This window comes from Acipenser ruthenus, chromosome 3, assembly GCF_902713425.1.
Source record: "Acipenser ruthenus chromosome 3, fAciRut3.2 maternal haplotype, whole genome shotgun sequence".
In the NCBI taxonomy this organism is placed as follows: Eukaryota; Metazoa; Chordata; class Actinopteri; order Acipenseriformes; family Acipenseridae; genus Acipenser; species Acipenser ruthenus.
Genome location: NC_081191.1, coordinates 31,126,448 through 31,149,083, shown reverse-complemented (window position 1 = coordinate 31,149,083; position 22,636 = coordinate 31,126,448). Strand labels below are relative to the sequence as shown.

At 38.6% G+C, this 22,636-nt stretch overlaps 1 protein-coding gene across 1 annotated transcript in view; it reads left to right on the top strand.

The window, feature by feature from the left end:
- LOC117435270 (SNF-related serine/threonine-protein kinase-like) overlaps nucleotides 1-18,745 on the top strand; it is a 68,280-nt gene extending 49,535 nt beyond the window's left edge. Inside the window, exons 3-6 of the mRNA XM_034058313.3 lie at nucleotides 5,588-5,729; nucleotides 11,011-11,223; nucleotides 11,953-12,087; nucleotides 14,439-18,745. Of these exons, the coding sequence (XP_033914204.1) occupies nucleotides 5,588-5,729; nucleotides 11,011-11,223; nucleotides 11,953-12,087; nucleotides 14,439-15,792 (1,844 nt within the window). The 3' untranslated portion in view covers nucleotides 15,793-18,745. The remainder of the gene's footprint in view (nucleotides 1-5,587; nucleotides 5,730-11,010; nucleotides 11,224-11,952; nucleotides 12,088-14,438) is intronic.
- The last annotated feature ends 3,891 nt before the right edge of the window (nucleotides 18,746-22,636 follow it).

Sequence of the window (22,636 nt, the reverse complement as noted above, 5' to 3'; positions counted from 1 at the left end):
TGTACCGCTCCCATCCCTGTTGATCTGCAATAGAAAACACTGTTTAAAATAGAATTGTCTAGTAAGTAATAATTTAAGAAAAACAAATTCACTGCCGTTATCAGAACACATTGCTTTGTATTTAATGCTTGCTTGCATGTTTAGCATGGCTTCATTGTCTGTTAGTATCTTTGTAGCTGCAATTCTATTGTATTTCTATATTTAGGAATTGGATCCCATTTCACTCCTCCTGCATATAGGGATGTCACGATATAAAAATTCTCTCAGATGATTATTGTATGGGTTATTATCACGATAATTGCGATACACACGATATTTTACAAAAACTGCAAAAGAGACATTTGGAATATTCACTATTTATTGAGCTAAAATGTGTTTGAAAATACTATAGTTTTAAACATTCAAATTAGAAAAAAGGGTGCTTATTTATAATACAGCAGATATTTACACAATATTGTAAATACAGAACTCTATGAAGTAAGTAAAATTTTAATCAAGATTATTTAAAAAAAAAAAAAAAAGGCTTTGGGCAATACACTCCCAGTCTGAAGTATAAAAGTAAAAACTAAATCTGTTAAATTGGCATGATGAGAACAAACTTAAGTTTCAGGTTAAGTTTTCAGGTTTTGGTGTAAAAACACTAACATGTTTGGATGTTCTGGTGAAAGACGAGATCGAAAGGGTGTTAGAATATTTCTACCAGAACTAAAAACACACTCTGGTTGCACACTAGTGGCTGGTATGCAAAACAACTTTTTCACTAAGCTGGAAAGCAGGGACAGATCAGTGGCATAATCCCTTCCACCAAGAAAGAGGATCAATTTCATCCGGAGCAAGTGGCATAGCAAGGTGGGCATTTTCTTCTTTTAACTTTGCCTTCAAATCAAGGGGCCTGTCTTCGGGAACTTTCTTCTCTTGTGTTTTGTCAGCTGTACATTTTAAGATCCCAGCTAGACCAGAAGCCTTTGTTAGCTGAGCTTTTTCTTTTGCCACTGGATTTGGAAGAGCTGTAGCTGTGGAAGGTCCATCAGTGTCAGAAGTACTTTGGGCTTCCTGTGGCAGAGTGGTTGGAATGCTTTGTGCAGCTGTAGTGCCAACACGTTCCGCAAACTGCTTATTGAAGGCTAGTTCTTCATATACACCTTCTATCATACTAGTACTATCTGACTTAGAAAAGCGGTTTCTAAATCTGGGGTCTAAATAACGGTTTAGTTAAAGCAATCTGAAAATTGCTGCTGCTGAGTATCTTGATTTTAGATCAGTAGAAATGGCTTGCTTCATTTGTTTAGTGAGAGCACTGTCCATCCTGCTAAGTCAGCAGGTCACTGTGGAGGTGGTGTAGAACTGATTGCAAGGCAGATATGGTAACATGGGATTCTGCAGGTAGCGCTTCTGTAAATGTGCGTAATGGGCTCAGGACTTGACAGACATTTTCAAGAACCTGGACGTTTACTATCCTTTGGCATTAAATGCCATGGACTGCATTCAGAAGCAAGTACTGCACAAACTTCTTGTTGTTGCTCAGTGAACCTGGAAACCATCAAGTATGTTGACCCCCATCTGGTGACCATGTCAAGGAGCAGGGAATGCTGAGGAACATACAGTTCAGCTTGATTTTTAGTTAACTCTCTCTTTTCTTTCCAACCCCTTAACAAGATGCCTGCAGGATCTCAAATCTGCTTCAACTTGGGTCAAATTCAGGGCTTTAGTTATAGCTAGATTGAGATTATGTCCAAAACAATTTAGCCATGACACGTTCATAAGGTCATTTAAAGGCTTTCTTTGCATTTGGGCCATTGTCTGTTGTTACATCTGACACCTTTTTTGGATCCAGTCTCTACTTTTCCAGTATGTCCTTGAACGCTTCCACAGTGTTTTCTGCAATGTGGTCCTCTGACAAGAACAATTTCTCTAGACAATGTGCATGCAATGTCCAATCATTTGTTAAATAATGGGCAGTTAAGGCTCTCCAGAACCACCGTGGTTCCTACAAACCACTCTGACTCAGCAATTGGAACTTCAATTTTACCCCCTTTTTTTTATTGGGGGTTTAATTTAGCAACAAGCTGTATGAGCGCTTCCTTGTCAACCAACTGAAAAGGCAACATTTCCCTCGCTAACAAGTTAGCTACAGCTGCTTGGGCCTGTTTCATACACCATCACTAAAAATGATAATAACAACAATATCTAAATGGAGCTGGCTTTACTTGTGCGTCATCAAATACATGTTAAATAAAGGGCAGCAGTGTGGAGTAGTGGTTAGGGCTCTGGACTCTTGACCGGAGGGTTGTGGGTTCAATCCCCAGTGGGGGACACTGCTGTTGTACCCTTGAGCAAGGTACTTTACCTAGATTGCTCCAGTAAAAACCCAACTGTATAAATGGGGAATTGTATGTAAAATAATGTGATATCTGTATAATGTGAAATAATGTATAATGTGATATCTTGTAACAATTGTAAGTCGCCCTGGATAAGGGCGTCTGCTAAGAAATAAATAATAATAATAATAATAATAAAATGTTAAACTAAAATGTATGAAAACGCGTTGAAAATAAATTACAGGATACACAGCGAGGGTGGTGTGCGCTGAGTGTTTAGGTAACCTATGCATTTAAATATAACGTCTTGCTGTTCAAGTACACTGCACAGAATACACACAGATCATTCATATTCAAAGAGTTTATATTAATATTCATGTTTAAATAGTTGTTCTTCTGTGACCTTCTTCAAGCTATGTAGCTTAAAAAAATAAATAAAATCATAAAATACTTAAACACATTTGGCTTATGCACATAATTCATTTTACTTAGCACTGTTTCAAATAAACACTTTGCTCCTTTCCGATGTTGCTTCTTCATAAAGCTCTTGGTGGTGATCTTGTAAATGTGTAAACATATTTGTTGTGTTGCTGCTCTTCGAAGGAACAACTCCTCAGCATAATTTACAAATTGGCCCTCGCTCTTCAATAATCTGGCCATCATCATTTTTTTTTAAAACCAAAATAATCCCATACGATTGCTTTTATACATTTTTTAGAAGGAAATAGTTTGTCCCCTCCTCACTTTGTGCCATTTTACCCTGTTGTGTGCTTCTCTTGTAGAACTTTGCATATAAAACCAAAGAACATCTTTGATAAAACAGTGAAGGTTAATTGACCTAGTGCCGAGCTACGTCACCCGACCAATCGCAGCATTAGAAAATGATACTGTGCTTGATACTAGGCTTGAAGCTATAGCATAAGGTCAGTTATCACCAACTACTGGATGTTGCTAGTCTAGTTTGTTCTGCATCCTGTGTTCATAAATCTCAATAATTAACTACCGCGATATTTAAAAAATAGACGATACAATAATTAATTTATATTGCGATTTGATCTTTTTATCGTGATATCGCAACATCCCTAGTTGCATGCATAGTATAGTTTATGTGAATATTACAGACTAACTATTGTAATAAATCACGGAGTGACAAATGAAAATTAGGTCTTACTGAAGTAATTGAATCAATAGTGCATCTGGCACAGTACAAAGTACTGTGCATATGGCTGCTTGGAAAGATGACAAACACTGGGCTGGTATTTATAGTCACTATAATACATTACAAAAGCTCAAATCACAACCTAGTGGAGTCCTCCCTTTTTTTTGCAAAAGACATTTCAAAGGCTACTGAGGCTAAAGATCAATGGTGGTAAAATGCATTTAAAAACTTGCCCTGGTAGTGTAGAGCACTATAGAGTCCATTACTGTATATGTCATATATATATATATATATATATATATATATATATATATATATATATATATATACTGCATCAATCCTTGGAAACTGGTGAAGAGCTGAGGTGTACAGCAGGAGTTAACGTAATGTAGAATGGAATAGACTTTGCCGCAGTAGCCGTGAAATGTCTGAAGAAAACAGCAGTCGGAAGTAATTGGTAGGTTTATTTTTGCTCTAAGACTGTAACCCAGCATGAGCTATTTTATGTGCTCAAGTAGCTGCTTGCTTTAAACTTCTGTACACAGGCTGATATGGGGGCAGCTTGTAAACCTGCTGTTAACATGAAGACAGCAACTGTTTAACATCAGCAGGAGGGGCAATGACATGACAACAGTCGATGATATGAACCTTGATGTCAAACAGAGTTTACAGAAGTGTTCATAAGCTTTGTGAAGACACCACTGTGTTTTTTGTGTAAAGACCTACGATCGGGACATGTCGGGCTGATACAGTAGTATAACATTGCTCCTCCTGTTGTCTCTAAAACAATTACATTAGCCCAAAAGCCAGACCCTTTGCAGTGTGTTTTTTTTTTTTTAATGTTTAAACTGAGCTCTCTAACAGAAGCTAAATTAATTTGGAAAGCTGTACATTTCCTTAGTTTACCATAGTAAAAGTATAGCAAAGTTTAATAAAGCATATTGTACTGTAGGTGAGCATTGTAAAGTGCCCCCCCCCCCACCCCCCAAAAAAAATAAAATTATATATATATAATTTTATAATATAAAATTATATATATATAATATATATATAATGGCAAAAGAATAGGAAAATTACGGTGTGAATTTACTGGTCAAGCGTTGTTAGTTTGTTTTTGTACATTATGTATTGCAGTGCAATTTCAGAATGTTAGTTGTATTTTTTCATTGCAGAATTTGGGCTCTTGATTGTGTGTGTGTGTGTGTTTGTGTGCTCTTTAAATACAAACTTTTTACTACAGTTAATGTTCATGTGTATTTGCAAATATGGATGGATGGGTGGATGGGTGGATGGATGGATGGGTGGATGGATGGATGGATGGATGGGTGGGTGGGTGGATGGTAGGTATCCGGCGCAAGAAGCGTGGTAACTTAAATAAACTGACTGGAAATTCTCTGGGGGAAGTGTAGCTACATAATACAAAGTAATTCTTCCCAGAAGCTGTTTTGCTTCAGCAGATCACCTTTTAGTAGACATTTTAACATTTTTGTACAGAAATGGAAGCAGAATTTATTGCTTGGTGTCAAGACTGATCTATACAATTTCCTGAACTGTTCCAGACTAGACAAACAAGGCTGACATCTCCTTTTGGCATAAGGATGAGATAGCTTCTTTAGTGCGTCCTCTCCAAGCTATTTGCCTGTGGCTTGACAATTTTTATCCAGTTTCTGTAGGCGTATGTGTCTGGATATAATTGTAATTTTAAGTGCAAAATTAGTTTTCAGAGTAGTGTACGGTATTACAGTAATTAATCTTACCATAGTTCTGTCTACAGTAAGCCTGATCTGATCACTCTTTCAAACATGCTGTAGAGTATCTTTGTGTTCACTTTTTTTGACAAATGCATGTAAACGACTTGTTCAGAGTTTTATTTAGATTTAGTATGCAGCCCTTTTAAAGAAGGTCTTGTGAACCGTATTGCATGCTTGCTCTTGCACTGTTTGAGGCAGCCATTATGAGAAGGTCTTGTATAGGTAAACTACAAAGATACTATTGTAGAAAGTTTCTTCTATATTTTGTAGTTAATTAAATGGGAATGGTTAGGTTGGTTGGTTCTACAACAAAGGTGGTACAGTACAGATGCTTATGTTTTGTACTTTTTCTCCTGCAGATATTTGGAGCTTGGGAGTAATTCTTTTCATGTTGGTTTGCGGACAGCCACCTTTTCAGGAAGCCAATGACAGCGAGACTCTCACCATGATCATGGACTGCAAATACACAGTGCCGACACACGTCTCGCAAGACTGCAAAGAGTAAGTGCCATGGAGCTCTCTTTGGACAGATACTGATTAAAATTAGAGAAAAAATAACACATTTCTTTTTCATTCCCATTTCAGCTGCTCAAGAAGTAAATATAAAACAAGACAAGATGCATAGTATAATTCATATTAAAGCAACCAAAACAACATTTTAGCGCAGACTACTTTTGTGAAGTGGTATGGGAAGCATATAAGCATACAACACTAATATGCTTCCCCATCTCACTTTATCCAAATCAGAGTTTATATGGTGCAATGAAGCAGCTTTTTCTTTAAACTTGTTTCATGAGTGTGAACTTCAGTGAAGCTCAACAAAAATACTATACACACAGGAAGATATTATAATACAGTTAATGTAAACATGTATGGTGTAATAGCCACATTTGCAATCCTAGAAATGCTGAATTTTTGTAATTTATCAGCCTACAGTTTTAATATTGTGCAATTTTATAGCACCTTCTACAACTGCCTCTGTTTGCTTCCAGATGGAAAATTGTGCATCCAACAATCAATACTGAGGAAATTAAGTCATACAATCTATAGCTGCCACGGCTGTAAATCATTAGTCATCTGGATATTTATTTGCAGTTGAGGCTAATCAAAGATTCTCATATTTTATACTGAGCAGACACTTCTTTTAAAAAGGAGCCAACGCTAATAGTCAACCAAGAAGAGCATCCCAAATATTCACCACAAAGGATCTCCTTCGGTATGATAGGAACTGCCTCTCAGCCCTAGGAGTCACCCAGATGGGTTAAATAACAGAACATTAGAGACTTGGAGATAAGAAGAGGTCAAAGAGGAGGAAAGGAAACATTCTTTCACTGTGTAGAAGTCCTATTTTTAGATCATCAATAGAGAAGAGCTGGAACTCATCAGTCAAAAATATAAATATTTGTATTCGGTTAATCTGTGTTACCCTTTGAAATTGGAAAAGCTTGGGTGTAGGGTTACATTTACATTTTGTTATTTTTTTAGAATAGTACACTTAACAAAATACAAATAGAATAAATCAATACACCAAACTTTTAACACATGAATGAGTGACAGCTACACAGCAAGCATACACTTGAGCTATTTGTATTGATTCAGCATAAAAAGAAGAATTTGCGCTTTTAGCATCTGATGGTATGCTTTTACAGGCTGTCACTATGCTGGTACGGGGCTTAGTATCCTCATTATGCAAGATCTCTTAAATAAACACCATAGGCCCTGCCAAAATTCTGTGTTCTTTAAATTGTCCAGAATGACTTTTTCAGGTTTTATTAAACGGCCGTTGACTAGCCAGGTTTTTTTGTGAATGTCCCCCTTCCTACCAACAAAATAGAAAGTAAGAGTTGATGTGGTTTTTTTTTTGGGGGGGGGGGGGGGGCCCTCAATGGGAAGCCCTCAATGGGAAGCTGAATGACATCAACCCAACGTTTTGAATGTTCTGGATTGAGTTGCTAATGCAGACAAGGCCCTTTCTTGACAAACGTTCTCTGCACAATGTGAGCTCTTGCAGGACGCAACATGAGTAGTACATGTTGACAGCAAGATTAACACATTTTAGCCCCCTGTTGTGGTAAACATTTTGTTTCACAAAGAAAGACTCATAAATATCAACGTGGTTCAGTTAAATGTCATATTACAGGGCTTGCAATATTGAATTGCCCATATTTTTAAATCTACATCCAAACAGAGGTGTGTGGTGTGCAGTGTGTGACAATGGGAATGCCGTGTAGCATCGGTACATTGCCACCAGAGATTTTGGGTTCTATTAAATGGCTGCTTTTGTGCACAGTGGCATTCTTTTTATGAGAATGAAGTGAATATTTTAATTTCATGCTGTGGAAGTTTAGGGCCTTATCAGATCCTATAGTTCTCCCATTATATTACGGTTATTACTAAATTAGCATTCCGGCTTACCAATTTTGCATATTTTATGAATGGTGCTAGAAGAAACAGTAGAGCTTTTGAAATGATTTGGCATTTTGGTAGATAAAAACAGACTTTTTTTCCATTTAGTGTGTAATTACTGTACATGCAAATTAAACTGACCTCAAGATGCAGATTACGTAGAGGGATTTGGCAGAATCAGATGCTGACTGGCACATATTCATTATGCATGTACATGTTTGAGAGGGCTTTGAATGTAAAGCCTTTCCAGTGAGATGAACTGTTACTAAAAGGAATTTTATTTTACAGATCTGTGTTTCTTTTTTACTGAATGCTACCGTAAATATCCCACAGATCAAAGGTCACAACCAAGTCCTGCAACCTACTGTACACATTATGATTGCACCCTTAGTTAAAACTGTGTGACCTGAGGGTGGCGTCTTACAGCCTTTTCATATGGCAAAGGAACAAACTCAGTTTGTATTCCCATGCGACCAGAGACCACTTCCTGATCACTTTGATTAAAACATGGTCTTAAAACTATGTGGATGGTTGCCTTGCTTGCTGTCCTGATTGTAGTGAGGTATTGATACAAAAACGTTTTGAGGCTAACATGTACAATATGCAGTAGTTGTCACAAGCTTGAGAATGCAGTGTTTAGAGAAATTCAGAATCTCAAATGTGACTAGAACTGTTCTTGCCAGGAGCAAAGCTGCCATATTCATTTGAATTTAAGATGCAGCCCAAATTTACCACCCTCAATTTGAGAAAAAAATAAAACATCAAATAAGTATGCATTTGCAAAGATACAACCTAAATTATGTGTTTTATATCATACAAAACTTACACGAAACAGTGTTGTAGATTACCTCTGAGTTAGTTTATTGTGTTGCGTACTGCATAATACTTCAGATGGTGTCTCTGTCGTATGCATACCACTCACTCACTTACAGCATCATGCATCCCGGCAACAGCAAGCACGACATCACGCAACATGTAAACCAGCAACCACAACAGCATTGACGGCATTGCATACACAACAGTCAGAACCTTGACATGTTGAAAAATAAGGGGGTCTGATCAGCATTTCTGATCTGTCCAAGCTGCTGCTGTTTGTTAGAAATGATGAAATTTGTAAAAGCTTCTCTTGGTATTCCTCAGGAAGCTAATGACGCTGCTTTGAAAATGGCTGCCTGTATAACATGGATGATTCGCATTCGTGCAGTAACGTTTGGTCTGTTTCGGCAGTAAGTCACGTTGCTGCTTGTGTATTCGGGCAGACATCTTTGTTGTCTTTTCTCAGCAGTCCGTCACGTTGTGTACTCGGATAGTCACGTCTTTTGTTGGGGATTTTAATATATGCATCACTATACTGTACTTGAATTTAAGACGCAGGCTATTTAAAGTGCACCTTAAATTCGAAGGAATATGGTAAATGAAACAGCTGGGGTCAGGAGAGAGGTCTGAGCCAACAAATATACCCAGTAACCAAAATAGTTACATTGTGGACCATTTTCCTGTGTCTGTGTGTGTGTGTGTGTGTGTCTTCTTTTTTTTTTTTGTAATTTACAATGACCAATTTATAATTTCTTATTTTCCCCCAAATTTGGAATGTCCTGTTATGTTTTTTTCTCATCACCGCAGCGAGTCCCCACACAACACAGACGTTCTGAGGGCATGCGAGTGTCCTCCACTCTTACAAGCCTAAAGCCAGAATCGCTTTTATGCCGAGCAATCCAGAGCATAGGTGGGCAGGCTACTGATTCCGGAGAACAGAGACCAGCCCTGCTTTTTATCCACTCTGAATGTACTCGGTGTCTGGCCAGTAGGATTCGCTGTTGCACGATGAAGAGAAGGAATCCCTGCCGGTTTCCCATACCCCACCCTGGGAGCGTCTGAGCCAACGTGACACCACACTCAGGGTCCCCAGCAAAGTCGGCCTATTTGCACAGCCTGGATGCGAACTGGCACCATTCTGGATGAGCCACTCGGGACCCCAGTTGTATTGAGTTTTGTCAAACAAAGAAGTGTTGACAGTATAAATTGGATATAAACATTGGATGAATACCTGTATCTATTGGAAACGGCATGCGTTTGTTGTACAAATGCATCGAATTCTCGTCTGACTCTGCTATGCAATTCCGTTACGGTAATGCAGTTTCCAGCTGTGGAGCGCTCGCAGGAGGTTTAAAATTTATTGTCATCGCTGTGCTTCATATAAATAAACAGATGGGTTTAATCTTGCACATTAGTTCTTGGATTCAGCTAAGGCCAACTTGCCTTTTTAAGGTGCTCCTAAGAAGCTCATAATATTATGGTAGGCAGAAAATCTGATGTAATAAAAACAAACAGTGGTCCCCAAGAGAGTTTGGTTGGGGGAGGTATTGTTCTCCTTCCAAAACAGAAATCTTGGAAGTAATTTAATCTTTAAATTAGTTTAAACAGCATAATAATCTGTCACAGGGTTTATGCGGGAATGCTGAAGTTTAAATGTTAGAGTGGGCAGTGAAGGACTTGGGTTTTAGTAAATTACTGGGGAAGTGGTCAAGAACAGAGGATATTGAAAGTGTGTTCTCTGTACTAATGCAGTTTCTGGCACTGTTGCTATATTAGCAGTTCAAAATGTTACTTTCATACTGTATTAACACCTTATTCTCCTGGCGCTGATTTTAATGAGGTACAATGTAGTCATAAAAGCTACTCCAAAGCAGTGCGTGCTTCAATGCTGCAGGAACATACACTGGCCTGGCTGATACAAGGAACGTGGTTAGCTTTATCCTTTTCAGTCAAAGTGCAGGTACTCAAACTTGTATTGATACCATCAGACTTTATCAGCAATAGATTTTGTTGGTTACCTACATGTTTCAGAGGATAAAACAGATGAGAGGCGACAGGAGTGGGAAGGACTCTTAAAACCTGTGTTACTACTGTATTGTATACATTTTAAATGCAACAAGTTTGGCTGTACCATTTTTAAATAATTTATAAGCAGTGTTCCTTACAGTACATCTACAGCTTGTTCACAGAAGCTAAGGGTTTTGTTAATTTTAGTCTTTGTATTGCTGACAATGGCCAGTAAGTAAGCAGGACAATATTCAGCTTTGTTTGTAATAATTCACTTGATAAATGAGCACCTGCATCATTAAGCAAAGCAAGACACATCCTGTTAATGTGAGGCTTTTTTTCAACGATGCACGCTGTCACTTGGATTGATGAAACTATTCAGCTAGATATGTAAAGGAGCTATCTCCCAGCACACTCAGTGTACAGTAACTGCTAGTCCCAGCAGGGAAACGTGTTGGTTCATTAACTTTACCCAGCAGTGTTTGAACCCAATATGACTGTGGGGTGGGGGATCTTAGCTAATTTTAATAGCGGTCTTTTAATCTCTTGGCAGTTTAATTAACCGGATGTTGCAGAGAGACCCGAAAAGGAGAGCCTCCTTAGAAGAGATAGAGAACCATGCTTGGCTCCAGGGAGTGGACCCCTCTCCAGCAACCAAATACAACATCCCCCTGGTCTCCTACAAGAACCTCTCTGAGGAGGAGCACAATGGGATTATACAGCGCATGGTGCTGGGGGACATCGCCGACCGTGACACCATTGTTGAGTAAGTCATGCTTCGGGAGAAAAATATTTATTCTGAAAACGTGCTTATTCACTATATTAATCCGTCAGTCACACTTAGTATGGCAATGTTGGAAATACATAATACACACTTAGTATTCGCAATGTTGGTAATGTAAAACTGTAAAATTAAACAAAGGAAATTGATTCATAACAGCCCTTTGCATACCCCCTCCCTTGAGATAATAGAAAATAAACAGCCAGGCCCTGTTGCATAGTTGTATACATACAAAAGATTTACATTCTTTTTGTTAAAGGCAAATGCATAACCCCCATTTACAGCTGATTCCTGTTTGGCATATGCTGCCACTGTTAAAACTTCCCATATTGGCAGTTACAAGTACAGAGCCTATGTAATAGGGTTGTGATAAATCTTGTATCCCCTGTCATCACCTGAGAGGTATCGTTGAAAGACCACTTTAGCTCTGTTATTGGATTTACTTCAACCGTCATAATACATCTGACGTTTGTGTTATTTGGTAATTTTTTTTTTACTTCCACAATAACTTATTTGAAATTTGTATTTTGTAGTCTTCTTGGAAAATACGTTGCCCTTCTTTTCTTACAGCCACAAGCCATTTGTCAGTGTCAGGAGCACTTTTCAGACATGTTAACTTGATGCGGAGGGGTGGAGAACATGCAAAAACCTTGTTGGTCCAACGTCCTTTTTGCCTAGAAAAGTCTTATAGGTCTCGCTTGTTCTCTTCCTTAGGGCTTTGGAAACGAACAAGTACAATCACATCACCGCCACTTACTTTCTACTTGCCGAGAGGATTCTGAGAGAGAAGCAAGAGAAAGAAATCCAGACCCGCTCTTCCAGCCCCAGTAATATCAAAGCGCAGTTCAGGTAAAAGTCAGTATTTTCTTTGAACATTCTGCATCTGAAATGCAGGAACATCCTGATTTTCTGTGGTTGGAATAAAATATGGGTAAATATTAAAGCATCACTGGGGTAACTTATTTATTTTATTAGAAAAAAAAAAAAAAAAAAACGTGTTTACTTGGCAGAGTAAATTCCACATTCTGTTGTGGGCAGTCGACTCGAAAAATGACAAAGCGTCGGAGGGCCTAATGTAACACAAACTTCTGTCAAAATAAAGGTAGGGGAACAATCACCACAAGGGAGCTGTTTAAAAAGGGAAAAGTGTCAAGCTAAGAGACGCAGTGTTCCATAGATAAATTCCCCATAGTCTTTTTAAAAAATGAAAATTCAAAACGGAAACTTGGTGTGAACAGCAGAGAGAACTGTAGTTTTTCAGCATTCCATTCCACACTGTAGTGGTTTCATAGCTGCCTCGGCAGGATAGAAATCTGAGTTCTAGGAAAGGTGGAAAGTGTTTTTAAAGAATACAAGTTCAGGGCAGGTCTTGTACAGAAGAGCCTGGAGGTTAAGTTGCTGATTTCTAGTCTTGTCTGTCTCTTGTTTCTGAACTTCATAGGCATGCAGTCCTGCTGAAATGTTTTGTTGTTCTTGAACATGATATGATTTTGATAGTAAGTGATGTGCAGTATTGCACCTTGTACAGATCTGTTTAAACCTTCCCTGCTCAAATTGTAACAGATGCAGACTCTTCAATTTTCAAAAATGTAAATCCACCCCCATTCAGCATTGCGTTGGTTTTAATTCTTACTCTATTAGGACCCATTCTCAATTAAGACCATTGTACTCTGTCCCTCTGCCCATTTTAATAGAGGAATTCCTTTGTACCTGTAAGAAAAGGATTGTACGATGGCAACTGTAGCAGCTTTATTTGAATTTGTCGTGGTTTAATTGCTGTTAAAAATTATTTAATAGTGTACCAGGACATCATCAGGCTGGTAGTTTTAGTACTGTCCTTACAACTAAATAAATGTAGATTCCTCATATTTAAACATTTATTTAAGATGGAGAATACTTGCTAGGAGCTTTGTAATTGGTTTTGCACCCCATAGTGAATGTATAAATGGGGCATAGCGTTTCAGCCCATCCTTTTATTAAAAACAGTTTTTATCCTCCCCTTTTCTCATTTTCTGCTTTACGTAATTGGTAGAACATAATTATTATTTTTCTCTACTTCAGCAAGATTTCTAACATGGATGGTCTTGTTTGTTGTAAATAGCAATACCCTTCCATCATTTTGATAATGTTCTGTGCATTCGTAATGTTCTCAGAATTTTGAATGCTGTGCGCTAGTTGACAATCTTAAGCAGAACTTGGTATAGTACTTTTGTGGGAGACTTCCTTGTGTAACCCCAAACCCGTAAATGGTGTTCTTACTGTTGCAGTTTTTGTTTTCCTTTTTCAACTTAATTCAACATTTAATTCAAATATTTATAGGTTCTAGAAATTAGATCATGTTGGGATTCAAAAGGATGTGTAAATAAAAGGTATTCTGTCAAGCTTTCATTTGTTTTTTGGTTCAAATACACAACCAACTAAGCTGTGGAGTCTGATTGAATTGATTTGGATAAGAGCAGCACAAAACAGACAAAGGAGACGGCTATTGTACCAGAAAATAGTCCGCTCTAATGGAAGCTGAAAATGAATTCAATCAGAAGTGTCATTATGATTGTCTATTTGTACAGAGCTGATGGAATGGGACTCAGCTGTTGACTTCGCAACAAAGACGCCCATTCTGAAATTATTTAGAAGGATAGCATTATGGCCTCAATTTAAACAAACAAAAGAGAATCCATTTTTCTATTGGTGAACTGACAGATGCTGCTTTTATGTTTGACTATTAATCAGGTCTGGGACAACATGCAAGTGCTGCGCATACAGTGCTATGTAAAGATGAATTGTGCAGCTGCTGATCATACAACCGATACATGTTCAAGGTTTTTAATTATCTGATGACTTGGTAAAGCTGTAATACAAACTTAGACAGCTGATCATTTATTTTGCTTGCATGTTTTCTGGTTTTGAACCTGGCATCGCACCCCTATATTTTAGTCTTTCACTGTGGAATGATCCGTTTCTCTAGTGGTTACAGCACTTTTCTGTTTTTTGAAGCAGCTTTCAATTGGGCCTACCTGCAGTAACTAACTATATAAACGAATCCAAGATGTCATTAATCTGTACAAAACAGCAACATTTTACTATTGTAGCTGCTGTTCTCTAAAAACAAATATGTAAAAAAAAAAAAATGGATTGGGTTGATCATTTTCTATTGTCTTTCTTTTTTTCTTTTTTTTTTTTTTTTTAATTCTCGCACATAGGCAATCCTGGCCAACAAAGATCGACATCCACCAAGATCTTGAGGACAGCCTAGCAGCTTCTTCCATCTCTCACTCAAGCATCCCACAGTCACCAGCCCGCAGTGCTGAGAATCTGCTCAACGGACACCGTAGCAAAACACTGCTGGAACTGGGGAGACGGGAAGAGGTGGCACAATCCTCTGTGTTGTCCTTGGTCTCCGCAGGCACCTCCTCTGTGCTCTCCTCCCTAACCACCACCACCTCCCTGAAACCCACTGCAGCTACCAGCAAGGGCCGCACATGTCTCTTCCGGGTGGAGGAGGATGAGGAAGAGGAGGAGGAAGAGCAGCATCTGGCCCAGCTCCCCACCCAGGTGGTCCTACGGCGCAAGCCCTCCATCACCAACCGGCTGACATCCCGCAAGAGCGCTCCAGTCCTCAACCAGATCTTCGAGGAGGAGGGCGAATCTGATGACGACTTCGATATGGACGAAAGCCTGCCGCCCAAGCTGAGCCGCCTCAAGATGAACATTGCCTCGCCAGGCACCGTCCACAAGCGCTACCACCGCCGGAAAAGCCAGGGCCGTGGTTCAAGCTGCAGCAGCTCCGAGACCAGCGATGATGACTCCGAGAACCACCTCCGCCGACTGGACAAGGAAACCGGCTTTGCTTATTCTTGGAACCGGCGGGATAGCAGCGAGGGCCCACCTGGAAACCCGGGAGGGAACAGTGGTGGCGGAGGAGGAGGAAGTGGACAGAGCAAACCCCCTGGGGAGGGCAACCCAGGGCCAGATAGGGGCAGCCCACCTGGAGGAGGTGGTGGAGGCGGGGGCGGCAAAGGTGGGGAGGGCAGCCCTTCTAGCAGCTCTAGCGGCGGCAGTACAAACAACACTTCGGGCTCCACCCGCAGCTGCTCGCATTCCTCCCCTTCACACAAGACCGCTGGTGAGCTGGTGGAGAGCCTGAAGCTCATGAGTCTCTGTCTGAGCTCCCAGTTTCATGTTGGTGGTAATAGTGGCCTTGTGGGCAGCAAGTACATCATAGACCCTCAGAACAACCTGACCTTCCCCAGCGTCAAGGTGCAGGAGAAATCCACCTGGAAGATGTGCATCGGCTCCAACGGCAGCCTGGACAAGACCTTGTCTCCTACTACCACAGCCCTTAGTGTCGGCCTGGGTGGCCCTAAGTCTTATCCCGGCCAAATGACTGCTACCGTCAATGAGCTGGAACTGGCTAAGGAGAACAACATGAACTTGAAGAACAATGTCCTGCAGCTACCTCTCTGTGAAAAGACCATCTCTGTGAACATTCAGCGGAACCCTAAGGACGGCCTGCTTTGTACCTCAAGTCAAACCAGCTGCTGTCAAGTGATATGATGGTGGCTGTCTTACCACCTACAACCATCTCTGTAGCATACTTTTACTTGACAGTACCACTCTTTCAGTTCAGAACTGTGAATAACCTCTCTGTAAACATCCCTTTTTATTTTTTGTCTTAAGCTTTTATACAGGCTTTAAGAGTTATTTATTGTGTATCGAGTAGATCGACAATGCATGAAGAGGTGCATGCTGCTAGTGGTTTTTGATTTCTCGCCTCTAAGTAAGGACCCCCCCACCCCTCCCCATTTTCTTTTAAAGCTTATAGTTTAGTTTGTAGGGTTCCCCAAACAAAGGGATAGAATTAAACAATTTTATTAAAAATTAAAGTTTTGCAGTTGAAATAAAAAGGGTAAAAAAGAAAAAATGGCACTTGATAGCTTTATGAGCAAGCTTAGAACATGTTAATTGGGAACTGATAAGCCCCTGTTTTGTGGTAAGAGCTGTTAGGATGGAGAACCAAAGCAATAAAGCGAGACCTTAACAAACCCTTGAGAGGGCTTCTGATATTCCAAGGCTTTTACAAGTCAAACAGATGCAATGAAAGTTAATACAGTAATCTTAATATTGATTTGATCTCCACACTGGTGAGTCTTAAATTGCCATTTTGTGCAACTGACCAATAGAATTAAAGGAAAAAAAGAATGCCTACGTGGTAAGAGCTGAAATACTGCATTTTACCATGACAGACGAGACTAATCGTGCTGTTACTTGAAATTGCACACAGACAATCTTTGTTTAAAACATGATCTAAATTTAACTTTGATTTTTAGCTGCTGATGAAATAAGTATATACTAATTACATTTTTCTTACCAGTAGTCCTTGTTCTCGCACTGAATTCCCCTATAACCCGACTCGCACATACTTGACAGTTTCAGTTAGCGCATTTTTTGTCCATATCAATGGTGTAAAAATTGCTTTTTTTTTTTTTTAATCTGCAGTGGATCTTTGCTATATAACTATAGCCGTATGTTTGGTGAAATAATAATATATTATAAAAACATTTAAACAAACTGTGGCTATAGCTTGACCTGTAATGTAAATCGTTACACAATAAGATATTGCATACAGTGATCAATCTGTACACCAAAAAATGCAAACATAAAAAGCATAGCTCTGTACTGTAATTATTTTAATGGTGATGCAATATTGTAGAAGCACTTCTACTATGGTTGTGCAGACATGCTAAGCCAATCCCCTTATATATTAATCATGTCTCTTTATTTTTTTCTATTCTATTTTAATTTAATTGTAATTCTGCTGGAAACCAGTTGCAGTATTAGAGAATTGTCTCGGATGCACTGTTTTGAATGAGAGGACAGTAGCAGGAGTCAGTGTTACAGATTTAAAGTAAAGGTGAGAAAAATATAGCAAAGGTCCATTGCATTTAAAAATACATACTCGTGGTTATTTATTGTAGATGTAACCCTGTTGCTAATGTACACAACACCACTGACCTAGAGTCTTCTGGGAGAGAGCAGAGGTTACCAACAACCACTGCCAATCACTGACTTCTCCTGTTTGTATATCTAAAGTTTTGGTTTCCTTCCACATCAGCCCAAGCCACTGCTGTAAAATATATAGGCTCTGTACAGTCTCAAAGTCCTCTTTGACAAAGGAGTATTGAGTTGATAAGCTGCAATGAACAGACTTGGTAGAAAGACACTGATGGCAGAACCATCCTTCCGATAAAATGTTTGCATCGTAACCTACAGTACAGGAAGGGTTGATAAGCTGTGAGTAGGCGGGTGTTCCCACTTGTTCTGTTTTTCCATTTGCACACTCTCCAGCTGTAAAACCCCATCTTCCTTCTGTCAGTCGAGGCCTGCATACATTAGTTTTAAGTGGATCTGTATATTCACTAGCAGTGTGTCATTGCATAAGATGTATCTTGCAGCAGTTTGTGTAGGAAAAAGATTCATATGTGTATGTTTATGAGGTATATTTTCAGCAACAGCTGAATATTGCCTTCTGCAACTGTCTACTAGTGTATACTGTGCCAGAATGTTACTTTGAAAGTTTGCCAATGGGAAGTGGACATGGGTTCAGGGAGCCTTCAGCTACTGTAAACCTGCTTCACCCAGCTGGAGTGCTTCCAGGGGCAATGTGAGAAATGGTTTGGTTTCAAGAAACCCAAGACAAATTGGGAAGGAGACAGCAAAAATATTTTTAAATGATATTCTTGGCATACAGTTCTTGAGACTCAATATAGTAAATGACTCAAGTACCCCTTTAGTACGAAACACTCTGATTTAAACCCATCACTCGGTGTGTGTGTGTGTTTGTTTGTTTGGGGTTTTCATTTTTCTAAATGAATTTTGCCTTTTTCCAGCAATTCAAAAGTATCGATATCTAATGTAAATTGCACCTCAGTTATTTTTTTAACACAATATTTCTTAGACTCGTTTTAAAATAAGAGTGTTAATATGTAGATTATAGCCTTTTTATTTTAATAACAAAGTTAATTAATTTGTTTTCAGAGGTCTGTTGAAATAATGGTTTTATCGTGGATGGAGTTTGTTTGTTTGTTTTTTTGTTTGTTTGTTTGTTTGTTTGTTTGTTTAAGAGCCAAAAAAAGTAGCATGTTTCTCAAGGCAACAATATGGCTATAGTGGTGCTATCACTGATTTAATCCAGATCTCGGTTCAGTGCACAAGTGCAAGCTTAGAGTTAACTTGAAGAGCTTGGTGTGGAAGGGGCAGACCATTCAGTGATGGCTAATGGTGCCTATTTGGCAGTGTTCAATAGCCATATAAAAGATAATTAAAATAATGGGCTGCTCGCAATTCTTGAGCGTTATTTAATTTAACTACTTAAGAAAAATAGGGATATTGTTATATTAAAAGGGCATTTGCAATAATCTATATGTTGCAGCTATCTGTAAATATATATTTTTGTTGGTTTATATTTAACATGTACAGCCTTGGAATGGCACCTTGGGGGGGGGGGGGGGGGGAAGAGTCATCCTTTTATTAAAAAAAACAAAGGTCTGTAAATACAGATGTATATATGGTGCATTGGTGCATTACATTTAGAACAGCAGTGTTGACCATATGGTGCATAGCTGTAATATAGCCTTATTAGTTAAATGAGTGTACAAAACAATGTTGGTCTGTCTCACTATTGTCTTACCCAGTTGTGAATGGATGTGCATGTGTTTTATGTTGTACATTTATTATTATAGGTACAAGAAAGGGAGAGGATAACCACTATATTAAATGAGTGTGTGTGTGTGTGTATATATATATATATATATATATATATATATATATATATATATATATATATATATATATATATATATATATATATATATATATATATATAATTGGACCAAACAATGTACTGGCTTAAAAATACAATGCCAATGTATTATTCTGTACCTAAAATCTGTCTTCAAAGTTACATATAGTTATGGTCTAAATTAAATGTTGTGGAAAAACGTTCTTAAAACTGCACTTATTGTGTCCATATTTTGTTGCCATCAGAGTGACTGTCACCTTATTTACAGCTTTGCTGTTGTGGATTGCTCAGAAGTCAAGTCAATGTCAAGTTACATTTTAAGGATGTAAGTTGGCTTTTGCCTGCTGCATTCCATATTAACTGAGAGACCATTGTACTTACCGCAGGTGACACATTTATTTTCAACAGTATGAGAAAATGTGTAGGACATTGAAATGGAATGGAATCTATGGCGGCTCGTTGAGGCCATAAAGGAAAAAAAAACATTTCATTTTTCATTCTCTCGTGATCACAAGTTAAGTCATTCCGTAACAATTGGCATCAATGAGCCACAGTAGGAATCGGCATATATCTTAACAGTAAAAAATAAATCATGCATGTTGTATAAATAGAGGATGCTCCATACTGTATTTATTTCACGAAATGAGGATGGCCAAATAACCAACCTCTGATGAGGTGTTTATATTTTAAAAGTTTGCATGATGACTCCCTGATCACACAATCTTGATCAGCATACATTTTTTTTTTACAGTTCTTTTCACATACCCTATGTTTTCAATGTGGCATTTTAACCAGTGGTGTGCCGTCAGGACCTTCAAGGTATTCTCTGCTGACTATACAGTGCCAAATAAACCGCCAGTCAAATGACATTACGTTGCCTCACTCACTTGCGTACAGTGTGCTTGCTTATACTATGAAACATACTATTCTAATTATTATTTGTTCATTTGTCTGACGCCTTTATCCAAGATGACTTACCAGGTTTACTAGAGGTTTTTTTAAGAGTCTAGGGGTTTCCGAAGTGGATGTGAGCAGCCAATAAGATATCTGCATTTCCCCCGCACAAGTCTAAAACAATGACCAGATGCTAGAAAAAAAAACAGTTGATGGTATTTTCCGTTTCAGTTGAATGTCTTGAGTGAGTTTAACCAATAGGCGAGTCAAAGAATGTCCTTTTTTTTTTTTTTTTAGACAGACGACCAATCAGGAGTAAGCAGACACGGGCCATACATCTCCCAGGGTATTCTCTGCCTCACTTGAAGGGCCTGCTTTAGCAACCAATGGGAAAGTCAAAGCTCTGACAGCTGACCAATCATTAGTGAGCAACCCCAAAACATGAATATTAGCACTGCAGTTAGGAGGATAGCTGGATTTCACACGATATTGCTCATAAATATACATTGATAAATACAAATACCTTTTACAACACCTAATTATTTCAAATTTTATTTTACACTAAAATAAAAAATAAAAAAATGTGAGAAAACTGAGACATCATAGTCGATTTGGTTACAAATCTTTTTTTCAGGGAGAACTTTCTCTGAAAAAGGGAGATATACACCACAGATCCTCGAGCTGACACGGGAAGGGAAATGATACACACTGCACTTTCAGAATTCAAATTTTGAAAGGTATCTGTGGCTTATAGGTAGCTGCCACTTAAAAAAGGGAGGGGGGTCAGCAGGGGGGTTGGTTGGGGGGGTTGCTACGACTCTGCTACCCCAGTCCATTTTGTCATGGCACGCCATTGATTTTAATTAAGTAATAATGACGTTCAAATGGTTAAGAATGTGTTCTATCCAAATTCTATCCAAAAATCCAAAATAAGGAAATACGGCAGAGAGTGTGTGTTATTTTATTTTTTTGCTTCCATCAGGCTTTTTAGGTTTTCCTTTATCATTGTTCAGGAAATAACAGTAATTGCACTTGCTTGCCTGACATCATTTATACATTATCATGAAAATCTTCTGGCTGTCACTTTACTATAGACATGCTCATCTGCTCTGCTCCCCACATAAAGTGCTGGGAGCATCGTTCACCCTCCACAGTGTGGATATCTTCAAATAATGATACTTCTTAATGCACAACATTGCCTGGTTGCACACAAATACTGTATGCATACAGAGTGACAGGACTGTTGAGTTATGGAGTGTAGCTGTGGCCCAAGGTACCATCAGACATGGAAAGATATAGCATTCTAGTCCAGGAGGGTGGGGTTTGCATAGCTGCCAGACATAGCTGATAAAACATCATCTCCACCTGGACAACAACTTTACTATGCAAGTAGAGATGGTATTAAATGCAGAAGTCTGTGGTCTCAAAATACAAAATGTCAAAAGGTTACGCTATTGGTCTCACAGCATATAAATGTTAACAATAAATAATGTCAATGTAATAAAATGCTGTAAATGTCAAACATGTTGTCCAGTCCAAACACCATGTTTCCCCTTAGTGAGGTTCCTTTGGTTTGAGCTGCTCTTGTAGTGATTAAACACATCAGAGCTTTTGCAGTAACAGTCAGTTCATACTGTGGGATATCTGGTAGATATCTGTGCTGTAAAGAATTTTTTTTCTTGGGTTGATTGCTTTAGAGCTTTGCAGGAATGTTGACAAAAATGGAACTACGTCCATTTTACACTACTTATCATCCTAATTTTAGCTTTGAATTTAAGATGTGTTCTTTCCAAACACCAGATGAGCACGGTGACACTGGTCTTGCACCCCCATACAGGGTCGTCCCTCCAGGGCAGGTTTGAGATGTGCTTATGGTGCTGCATATGAAAGAAAAGCTTCCTTAGTCTTGAAACACTCTACTTTAAATTACCAGTCGTCTACAATAAGGAAAACTAATAGATTTTGTGTGCCCTATCAAGTAAATTATTTCTCTCTCTATACTGTGTCTGTATGTGCAGACAAATCCATTTTGCGGGTTAATTGAAAATAAAAAGGAATATATTTTTAAAAATCTTAATTACATTCAGCAAAGTACACTTCATACAAAAAGATCCAACACTTTTAAAGTTTTTAATATATAACTGCATTTACAGAAACAAATGTCTTTGTCCAAGTAGTTTTTACCTACATACTTTATGCAGTCTGTCTTTCTCTGTCATTTATAGATTTTAGAATCTGAACAGATTTTTCCACAAGAAGCATTCCTGCTTCTTGCAGTACCCTGGGGCATGACAGCTAAAAGCCCTGTCCATGTCAATGTAAAGCCTTGTGCGTCAAGAGCAAAATCTGAAAATCAACTGGAAATCAATTTGACTACCAATGCAGATCTTTGAATGCAGCAGTTATATTGTGAAGTTTGTGGAGTTAAAAAGGACGAGGGAAGACCTACAAAGAGATTTGAACTGACAAAAACACAAAGAGCTTTTGTTGGATATTTCTACATATGACAGTTTTATAGTTTTAGTTTTTTTAAATTGATTTATAATCCTTAAATGCATTTCTTCACACTTCATTTTCAGTCCCGTTTGACCTGCACAGGGAACACAGCTCTTTTTTTTTCATCTTTTTTTTACAGAGGGGAAACGTCATTCTGCTTATCGGTAGAAAACATTGCATGCTACACAGTCGATGAAAATTAAGAGCAAT